Here is an 11,464-nt window from a genome sequence, read left to right on the forward strand (position 1 = left end):
CTAAATTGCCTTTCTATTTTTAGTACTGTGACTATTAATAGTCTAGCCTCAGCCGGAACAGGTGTTCATTGGGGTAAACAGCAAATTAACTAGCACTGTTGGCAAAAACAACACACACACACACACACACACACACACACACACACACACACACACACACACACACACACACACACACACACACACACACACACACACACACACACACACACACACACACACACACACACACACACACACACACACACACACACACACACACACACACACACACACACTATCCTTTACCTGTGTGATTGTCATAGCATGTTGTGTGGAATTTGCCCATGTAGAACTCCAGGCCGATGATGGCGAACATGAGGATGGCGAAGAAAAGAAGCATGCCAATCTGCAGCAGAGGAATCATGGCCTTCATGATGGATTTGAGCACCACCTGTAAGCCTGGAGGACAAAGTGCAAACAGTGTTGAGAATTATTATTAACCATAATTAATTTACATTTATATGCGTTTTTATCGAGAGGATCAGGTGCAAGGATCTGAAGAGGGGTGCTCCTTCCTCTAATTATTAATGGCAGTTTAAATCTTTAAAAAAGTAACCCTTCATGTCCTCCACTGTCAGCATGACTTGTTTAATTTGTCATAATGTAAACCATAAACACAAAAAGACTTGGCTTAGTACTCTATTTACTTTGCTGGCAGAATGTCACCAGAGGTAAAATGAGGTTTATAGAGGTTTTCTGAAAAACATTTTCTAACAAACAAAAGGTCTCCAAGCACTCGTTTGTGGCAGTTTCTATTTAATGTGAAATGTTGTTTTGTGGAAACCAATCATATTTATCAAATGTATATCACTTATTGGAAGGAAACTGTAATTTGGTTTTCATGGGGAGCTTAGTGACTTTTGTGATGAGTAAGCCTTGTTTTGCCTGTTCAGCTCTGTAGTGGAGTCCACGCTATTAATAACACTGCAGTGGTGCTGGAACACTACTGCTGCTATAACATTTTAAAAAAATAAAAAAAGAAGCAGAGAGTACATCCACTTGTATTAGAACACTTTGGGTGCATTATGAAGAACACAGAAGCTGCATAACACCTTCACATAAAAAGCTTCTTTATGCTATTTCTGATCCACCAATAAAACCTGAACAAGTTCTGCAGCTAAGCTAAACTGAGCTAAGCTAAAACATTTCCTCAGCTTAGGAACAACAAATATACTGTTTGTGGTAAAGGCAGGAGACTACTAAAAAACAAATAAGTCTTTATTTTTCAATGGAGAATGAAGAGATTGGACTTACTGGGAATACCGGACACCAGTTTGAGGGGCCTCAATACTCGCACAGCCCTGAGGGTCCGCAGGTCGAAATCTGAGCCTATAGTGGACAGGATCCTAAAGGGAAGGAGACAAATGCACAAATGTGAGCAAAGGCAATCAATATGTAAGCTAGTCAAGCTGTCAGTCAGCCTCATTCATACACACGCGTTTACAAACAAGCACACACTTTAACGCAGACCCCTTGCCAGGTCATTACAAGCTACTGGGTGAGCACTGTATGTAAATCCTGTAAGAGCAGAGCTGATCAATACAGCTGACAAGTGAAGAAAGGCAGAGAAGTGTATCAGGGCGAGAAAGGGATGGGCTGAAGGGACTGTGTTTTTCAACAGGATGATAGAAAGACTTTAAAATGAAAGAGGAGAGATGGGGTGATGGGTAGGAGAGGGAGGATGGGAGGACAAGAGGGCGGGGGGAGCGAGAGAGAGAGAGAGGGAGCGCTGGCAGATGGTGAGAAACAAAGATGCTGACTTGCTTATTTCCACCTATTTTTATTCTCGTTACGTTCAAACTGTTTATCTTGGAGGTGTCGCCAGACTGCAGAGTAACCGTGTGTTGGTGTGTGTCTCAGCGCCGATAACACCGCTCATCATCGGAATAAAAGGCTTGTGAACAGCATGTGTGTGTATGTTCGTGCTTCAGTTGTTTAAGATGTTCCCTCGTGCCGCCAGACTTCCAGTCAATCCTCTGGTCTGACGCACACTGTGAATCATCCTCCTTCCCACTTCTCTCTCTCTCTCTCTCTCTGACACATTTCCACTTTCATCTGTTCCACTAAGAGGCCCAGTGACACAGCAGAGCCTTAATCACAGGTTTGAAGTCAGCCCTCTTTTGTGTGGAAACCTTTAAAAATGTCAGGAAAGGGAAAAGTAACACCAATCCTGAATCTATTGAAGGACGCTGTATTGAATGACCGGGAAGCCCACCCCCAGTGGTATGTGCTCCATCACTAGTGTAGGCTGGGGTCCTTGTAATGACATTGTGCGATATCAAATACCTCAACAGAGGCTGACTTGTAACTGAGAGGTCCTGTGCAACACTGTACAGCTGTGTGAAGCAGAAACATCATGGCAGATGTTCCCTTTAGTAGCTCACTGAACCATATATTCTGACTAGGGCTGTCAAGTTAACGCGTTAATAACGTGTAAACGCACATTTTTTTAAGGCCACTAATTATTTTAACGTGCGATTAACGCATGTGTATTTGTCCTCGGCCCGCCCCGTAGTTTCAGAGCCCAAAGGCTTGACGATGTTGTTATTGTTAGTTGGATGGTGGCAGATTCTAGCGAGAGGTATGGATACAATAAAAGGTGTTTTAAACAGCAAGCCAAGCACACAGCTGACCCAGCTAGCGGGGAACGTTATCACAACGTTGGCTAACGTTACCTATTGGTTCTAACAAGGTTTTAAAGAAACGTTTTAATCTGATGTTCAAAGAACCTTTTTAGGATGTTTATTTGTTCAAATAATGTTCCTATAAGGTCTAAGGTTAACTAAGACATAACGTTTTAACTGCAACATTCAGAGGATGTTTTGAGGATGTTATTGAGGCCTTTCATGTGATATGTTAACAAAGGTTTTGCCTGCAACATTCTAAGGACGTGTTTTGGACGTTGTTGGGTAACACATTAAAGATGTTCTATATAAAACGTTCCCTCAATGTTACATGATAACAAATAAAGAACATTCTCCAAGCAACATTCTGAAAATGTTTTCAGGATGTTATTGAGGCCTGAGATGACAGAAAGTGTTTTATAAAATGTTCCTTTAATGTGATAAGTCAACAAAGGTGGAATGTTTTGCCTCCAACATTCTAAGGATGTGTTTTGGACGTTGTTGGGGAAACACATTAAAGATGTTCTTTTATAAAACATTCCCTCAATGTTACATGATAACTAAAGAAGAACATTTTGGAAGCAACATTTGGATAATGTTTTCAGGAAGTTATTATTTTTTTATAAAATGTTCCTGTGATGCGAAATATTAACAGGGTCATGGTCAACGTCAGATTTATTTGTAGTGCGCTTTAAAAAAGGATGTTTAAAAGAAATATGATGTCACCACATTTTCCTTTTTAGAAAAAAACAAGCATGTAATTCATGATATTGCATGTTTGCGTAGGCATGTCTAAGTTCCCAGCTAGACATTGTTGGTTCTAAAAACATTTTGAGAATGTTACCATTCATTGTTCTAGGAATGGTTTCATCGAGAAGTTTTATTTTGGTTCCTAGAATGTACTTCTGAAAGGTAGGATAACGTCCTCTAAAAACATTCTTAAAATGTTTGGTGATAACATTGTTCGAACATTATACCCCAAGTGTTTTTGTTGTTTATGCACGTATCTCTATTGTCATATGGATCGAATAACACTTAGAAAACCAAAGACAGACATATAGAAGAACGGACCGACTATCACTGCCCATAGCTGAAACCCCTGTTAGTGTTTGTATGTGTTTCTTTCTACTGTGTGTCTCTCTCTCTGCCTACTGGTATGTTCTACACGGCTGGGAGCAATCTCCAATCAACCACACCTGCAACCTGCTCGTCAGCCACACTATGAAAGCCTGCAGCCTGCACTCATTCCATGCCGGATTGTTGCGGTGAACAGTTTGTTGCGTGCCGCTCTAGCTTTTGATCAGCATATTCTTTGACAACTTTGCCTGCTTTTGCCTCACACTGTCTCTCCCAGGAGGAATCCAAGGCCTTCCACACTCCCAAGACCAGCCAGGCCTCTCTACCCACCCTGGAACAACTGTTTCCCACTGCCGCCATAACCAACCTCCACTCCCAGCTCCCCTTTTCTAATAAACAAATGTTACTTTCACCAGCTGATTCCGTGTCATCCTTTTACATGTGTTAATAGTCAAATTCCAATAGTTAAGTAAACTATCATAATCATCCTAATGACCACAGTGGTCAGTCCACTTACCCAGGAATTTTGAGTTGAACAATTACAGGAATATTATGTCTTTATGTTCAAATAATGTAAACATGTTTTAGTAAATGGTTACCACAGAACATTTGCATAATTCTTTAACATAAACCATGTTATCCTTCTCTAAAATAATAACATTCTGGAAACATAAAAAATCTAACTTGCAGCTGAAAATGTTTTAAGAACAGTAGGGCATAATGTTCTAACAATGTTATCAAAAACATTTTAAGAATGTTTTTAGAGAACGTTATCCTACCTTTCAGAAGAACATTCTGAGAACCAAAATAAAAGCTTCTGCTGAAAACGTTTTAAAAATAGTAGGGCATAATGTTCTAACAATGTTTTCAAAACATTTTAAGAAGGTTATCACCAAACATGTTAAGAATGTTTTTAGAGAGCGTTATCCTACCTTTCAGAAAAACATTCTGGGAACCAAACAAAAACTTCCTGCTGAAAACGTTTTAAGAATAGGAGGGCATAATGTTCTAACAATGTTATCACCAAACATTTTAAGAATGTTTTCAGAGAACGTTATCCTACCTTTCAGAAGAACGTTCTGGGAACCAAACAAAAACTTCCCGCTGAAAACCTTCCTAGAACAATGACTGTAACATTCTCAGAATGTTTTTAGAACCAAACATTTCTAGCTGGGGATGCTGACAGCCCCGCTCCTGCCGCTCGCTTGCGGCAGACCACGCTTGAAAGTTTGCCCGGGGAGACGCCTGGACACGGCGTCTACGAGCAGCAAGCTTTCAACAGCGATAGCTAAATGGGTGGCGGTGGCTACAGCTTGCAGGACAATTAACATTGTGGAGGACGAGAGACTCTTTGAGATAATGGCATCCATCGGATCGCGTCCAACAGATCGCATCCAACGTGTCGACTGCACATCACAGCGCATTATTTTGACCCACAGTGGGAACTTCAGTCTCATGCCTTGACTGTTATGAAGACAGAGGAGCAGCATTTCGCCGACAACTGTAAACGGGCTTGTCTGTTTGAGCAACTGGCTCAGTGCAAGGAAGTACACAGGGTTGGGAGAAAGTGTAAGAGAGAGAGAGGGAGAGGGAGAGTTTGTTGTATTGGCAATATTCAGGAGAATATTTGTCATTGTTCTAATGATAATAAACAAACATTTGCATAAAGCATATTTGTCCACTCATAAGAGTATTACAAACTTGACAAATATTCCTCTAAGGTACATTTAGAACAGATCAAAAATGTGTGATTAATTTGCGATTAATCTCGATTAACTATAAATATTTGTAATCAACTGACAGCTCTCATTTTGTAATCTTTTTTTAAATATGGTAAGCCATTACTTGTGCTGCTAAATGTAAATGTGATGCAAAGTCTAAAATCCCCAACATTCCTCCACACTCTCTAACCATATAGGGCCCCTTTGATAAAAACACAAACAGTGAATATGAAAAATAGGTATGTTTGTGTATCGGCATTTATTGGGAATACAAAAGAGAAGCCATTCGAGAAAGAAAAAAAGACCCATTTCTACGATTTTTGATATTAAAAACACACAAAATGACGATGAGGACAATGATGGTAATAATGAAGATTTCAGTTTCTAAAACAGCATCCGCCGTCACACACAGTGTCAAGCCGATGAGGCAGTTCCTCATTCACACCGTCTCCACGGTTACTGGGTCCTTTCTCATTCATAAGTGTTTCCATGGCAACAGGGACCTTGGCTCATTGATAGAATCTCTGTATCACCTTGGTAACAGGGCCAATGGAGGAGCCTGATTGATTGTTTTATTTTCTTTCTCCTCTCTATGATGTAAATGCATCACAACTCACACAAACACACATGTACACATACAGAAAAAGATAAGAAATGCACACACACACACACACACACACACACACACACACACACACACACACACACACACACACACACACACACACACACACACACACACACACACACACACACACACACACACACACACACACACACACACACACACACACACACACACACACACACACACACACACACGGCCGCTGGTTGGAGATCTAACATATTGAGTGTGAATGATTGTATTCACATATGCACACTAGAAAGTAGGTCATTTGTAATAACCAATGGATACAAATGTCGTCAGGGACAGAGAAGCTGCCGAGCGCACATCTTATGCACAGATAAACACACCTGCACTTTATACAGAGGCACACAAATGATTCAGGACAATCACATTAAGCAATATTACACAATCTCCCCACCAACCCGCTCTCATGGGACACCATTATACAAACACCATCTTTTTTCGCCTGCTCCCTCCGCCTGCTTTCCTGCTGACTTCAGCTAAATGTGGCTAATTATCTTTGTCCACATCACTGACCAAATCGCTTCATCTCCCCTCCAAACTTTCCAATTTTTCTTATCTCCTTGCTTTCGTATGATACCACGATTACATAATAACATGTATCTGCATAATTATACATTTCCTCTCGTATTAACTTTATATCCTGCCTCACATACTAATATTGTATCATTCCTTTTAATGACATTATGTTTAACGTCACGTAACTTCAAAGACAATTAAAGGTTGAGAAAATGTCAGATCAGAAATCTATTCGGTACAACTCTAAACAATGACAGAACTGAAAGTAATGCCTCCATGATCTAATCAGTTTTTAATTATCTCAATGTGTCAGCTGTTTTTTCACAATAAACAAACCTGAATGAAGGAACAAGAAGGAGAGATGGAGGGAGGATGCGAGTCGAGACTGGCTGTAAACTAAGGGTAATTGGACTAATAATCAATACTTGGCATAAAAAAAACAACTAGCTTATTCCCAGGGCCAAATCACTCAGGCAATTTACTACAAGAGATAGGTCAACACACACACTTGGGCAGAGAAACAAGAGTGCACACAAATCTGCTAACATCCAACAAGGTTGTGGAGTGAATATCTATTCTATTCAGACATGTTTAGAGCCATGTGTGTTTTTTCCTTTGTATGTCGCACGAGCAAATGTACGACGGAGTATTAGGGCCACACTTATACAAAAACAACAGAGATTTCGAGAATAAAGTCATAGTTACGAGAATAAAGTCATAATTACGAGATTAAAGCTTTATATATACAGTCTATGGATTAAGTTTCATAAGTGACTTGAGAAAGAGACAACAGCAGCGTCCTGCAATACAATGAGGAATGTGGAGCATCTTGTGAAGCAATATTTTAGTTTAGGTTTCTCAAATAACAAAATACTTAATCTTTTGTCACATCAGCATCAGATTATCATAATTATTAACACTTTGAATAGGTTGTGCAAGAAACTAGGTCTATTATTTAGAAGAAAGAACCAAACGGACTTAGAGGAGATTGTCTCCTTTCTGCAGGAGGAAATAGCTGGTTCTGGCAGACTACAACTAAGGCTATCGTTGCTTACATCTACGAGCTGTTCAAAGGGGATTTGTTGTTTCACAGGAAACGAAGAGACTTGTAATCAAGGCTTTGTATCCAGAAGGAGTCGAACGATAGCCTTGTAGTGGAATCGGAATGAGCTCCCCATTGAAATCAGGACAGCAGAAAGCTTACACATCTTCCGGCGCAGATTGAAAACTGAAACCTGATGTACTTATACATGTAGGATTCTGCTTTCTTTGGATAAAAGCTAAATGTAATGTAATGTAGTCGGCCAGAACCAGCCATTTCCTCCTGCAGAAAGGAGACAATCTCCTCCAAGTCCGCTTCTCAAGTCACTTATGAAACTACGACTTTAATCTCGTAACATTATGATTTTATTCTCGTAATATTACGACTTTAATCTCGTAATTATGACATTATTCTCGAAACATTACAATTTTATTCTCGTATTATTACGACTTTATTCTCAAAATCTCTCTGTTTTTTCTTCTTCTAAGTGTGACCCTAATACTCCGTCGTACAAATGCCCTAGGATTGAGTAGGAAATGGAAAGGAATGTTTGATGTGGAAATGTTAGTGTGTGGATTTGTGTGCGTGGTCAGAGTGTTATCAAAGGTTCCGTCCAAGGGTGGGTAGAAAGGCCAAGTAGCCTTTCATCTTCAAAGAGCAGCACTGCTGAAAACACAACCCCCATTCATAGAGAGCACGACAAAGGATGTGCACGTGTGTGTGTGTGTGTGCGTGCGTGCGTGCGTGCGTGCGGGTGGGTGTGTGTGTGTGTGTGTGTGTGTGTGTGTGTGTGTGTGTGTGTGTGTGTGTGTGTGTGTGTGTGTGTGTGCAATGTATTGACTTCAGTCAGTGTACATAATGTATCATGGGAATATACAGTATGTGTGTTGTAAGTGATGCAGCATATTCTCTGTCTGCATTTCTTGCTGCAGCTTCCTGCCTCTCTGCAAAATGGTTACAAAGCTGGGTGTGTGTGGGTGTGTGTGTGTGTGTGTGTGTGTGTGTGTGTGTGTGTGACTGTTATTTACATCGCTGAGTACTTATATGTTTTTTTTAATTCATTTTTACTCCTTTTTGACATACTGTATTGCTAGCTTTCCTCAGTCTATATCTGTTTTCTTAAAGTAGTGCCTCATGATATTTTTTTTAACAATACTTCTACCGAAAAAATCGAATTTTTTGCCAAATGTTTTGACAATCTAACAAACCATGTTGTTGCACTTTTCAGTCTTATAATGATAATAAGGATAAACAATTGTGAACCAATGTCTTGCGATCATTTTTGACTGATTGCAATTGCAATATGGTTGACACTATAAGAGGAAATGGTCATCCGTGCATCATTTTTCTAATTTCATTACAAAAAATATGAGATAAAGGAAGAGAGATCCAAGACAATATTTAAGCCTAGTTTCCATGTATTTTCTCGAGACATCTAAGATGGCCATGAACATGCGTTTTAAGTTCAAAGCTAGGACACTTTGAAAATAGTCTAAAGAAACCAATGCCTGTGATTGCTATCATATCAGGAAGTGCTTTGCAGGTTCACTTTAGAGGCACATTGTCAGTAAAACCATAACATTCTGCTTGCCTGTTGTAACAACATCTCACACAACACTAGCTATGCCTGTGCCTAGCAGACACAGATTATTAAACTGCTGTGTCATGCTTGCTCAGAGGGTTTCACTGTCAAAACATTAGATGTCTTCTTAAAAAACACAGAGGGGTGGGGGGGGGGGGATTATGTGAGACCGGGCGTTTCCTGGAAGTTAAGGACTGCTTCACTTCCCTCTGCTCTCCCTGTTCTTCCTCTCCTCCCTCCTCTCTGCATCGTGCTACTTCCTGCTGTCTCGCCGACACTCATCTTCTCACCCCTCGCCTCTCTTATTTGCAATGCCGGGAAGGGCTTGGATTCATGATTACTCTTATTATTGAAGCATAAGGGCAAACCGCCATATGGCAAATGTGTGTGAGAAAAAGAGATAGAGGCAGGCAGAGGGGGGCAATCACCAGTTTCTCTGGTGCTTTGTCAGCAAATATGTGGAAGGTTTATGTAACATATAAAGCTCCCAAATAGCCATAATATGCAGTGACCTCAACATATGAACCTGCGCCAGAACTCCCACATCTCATTGTATTGGACACAGTAGCATAGTAACAGTTTCCCTATGTGGCATGTCGAATGATTCATGTACTCTATGCTATCAGAATCAATGTATTTCACAATTAGCAAAAGAAAAAATGTGAACCAGAGTGTTTTGTTATTATCAGAAAAGAGTTATTAAGCTTTGTGAATGTCTTAAGACAACTACTGTATAGAGAACATCAGTTGTGTGTTTCAGTTAACTGAGAGTATTCTCACATCAACAATAAGACACACATTCAATACAGTTTTTTCTCTTCTCCCTAACCGATCACTTATGCAATTAAAGTCGTGTAAATCCCATTAATCATTTAACAAAAAGTGCCCCCACACACCAGGGTTTTCACAGTTGTAAACACCACACAGCCTGCAATATTTACATTCAAGAGAAAGTGTCTTTAAAGACTGAATGTCAATTGACAGTTAAAATGATGAATTATAAGATAGACTTGTGTTGGGAAAACATCTGGACAAATCACGCCTGGTTTTCTTCACTCCCTGCATTCTTCAATTGTCTCTTTCCATTCAATCCCTTTGCTTCTCTGTCTACAAACACCTGTTCATTTTGCACATCCCCTTTTCACTCCTTCTATCTGATGTCTCTTTCCTCTGTGACCCCCACCCCCTCTTTGTCTGTGTACATCATGGTGACATTTGCTCGCTACCCAGGCTGCTGGCTGCCTGCAGTTCTGCTCTGTGATCTGCCTGCTGCCTTGCCCAGAATGGGGCCCTTGATTAGGGCAAAGGAGCAGCGGTAGGACCCTCACAGACATACACATGTTCAAACCAGCACTAAAGCACATGATAAACGACCCTGTTCTTCTGTTTAAGTTGAACAACATCATATTATGATCTTTTATATATGCATGTGTGCATTTGTAAGTGTTCATGCAGGTACTTAATATACATGTACTCAGGGTACAGTATATGCAGGAATCCTGAAGTCAGATGTAATACCTTTTAAGACCTTTTTTAAGACCCTTTCCACACATTTTAAGACCTCATCGCCACTTCGAGTTTTAACCGGTTACATTGGCGACAGACTTTACCTCACATTGACTATATACAGTATTGATTGTCCTTCCTCCTTATCTTCCAACCATTTGGACGCAGACTTGCATTTCCCCATAACGATGTTGCTTAGCAACCGGCGTAAACGGACCTTCGCGTGCTATCAAGCAGTGAGCGTGCGATGTCCTGTTCAGATGACGTCAAACCCAACGGGATGCCATAAATAAACTACACAGAATCACACTACACACCTGCAATGATTACATTCAGGCAAACTGTAGAACACAACCGCTTTGGACAATTTATATACTTATTGAAAACAAGCTAAAACATTTAATACCTTGTAAAATGCCGTTTAATACTTTTTAATAGCCTTAATTTTCGCTAAATTGTTTTATCAACTTTTAATACTTTTTAAGACCCCGCGGACACACTGGTACTGCATGTGTGTGTTTCGTGACAGGTAGGGCTGTTGTTTATTTGTTTGCCACTCACCCTGTGCACACCACCACAAAGTCCATGACGTTCCAACCATTCCTCAGGTAGGAGTTCTTGTGGAAGGCGAAACCGAGCGCCAGGATCTTTATTCCAGACTCAAAACAGAAGATCCCAATGAAGTACGGCTCTGTATCATCC

The 11,464-nt window shown here is 40.4% G+C and overlaps 1 protein-coding gene across 12 annotated transcripts in view; it reads right to left on the reverse strand.

Annotated features, from left to right (window-relative positions):
• cacna1aa (calcium channel, voltage-dependent, P/Q type, alpha 1A subunit, a) overlaps positions 1–11,464 on the reverse strand; it is a 90,072-nt gene that overhangs the window by 58,887 nt on the left and 19,721 nt on the right. For all 12 annotated transcript variants that reach the window (XM_079641709.1, XM_079641705.1, XM_079641708.1 and 9 more), the window contains exons 3-5: positions 11,324–11,463; positions 1,297–1,388; positions 289–441 (exon numbers count right to left, since the gene is read on the reverse strand). In XM_079641709.1, the coding sequence (XP_079497835.1) occupies positions 289–441; positions 1,297–1,388; positions 11,324–11,463 (385 nt within the window). The remainder of the gene's footprint in view (positions 1–288; positions 442–1,296; positions 1,389–11,323; position 11,464) is intronic.

The sequence above is a fragment of the Notothenia rossii genome (assembly GCF_949606895.1).
Source record: "Notothenia rossii genome assembly, chromosome: 8".
Lineage (NCBI taxonomy): Eukaryota > Metazoa > Chordata > Actinopteri > Perciformes > Nototheniidae > Notothenia > Notothenia rossii.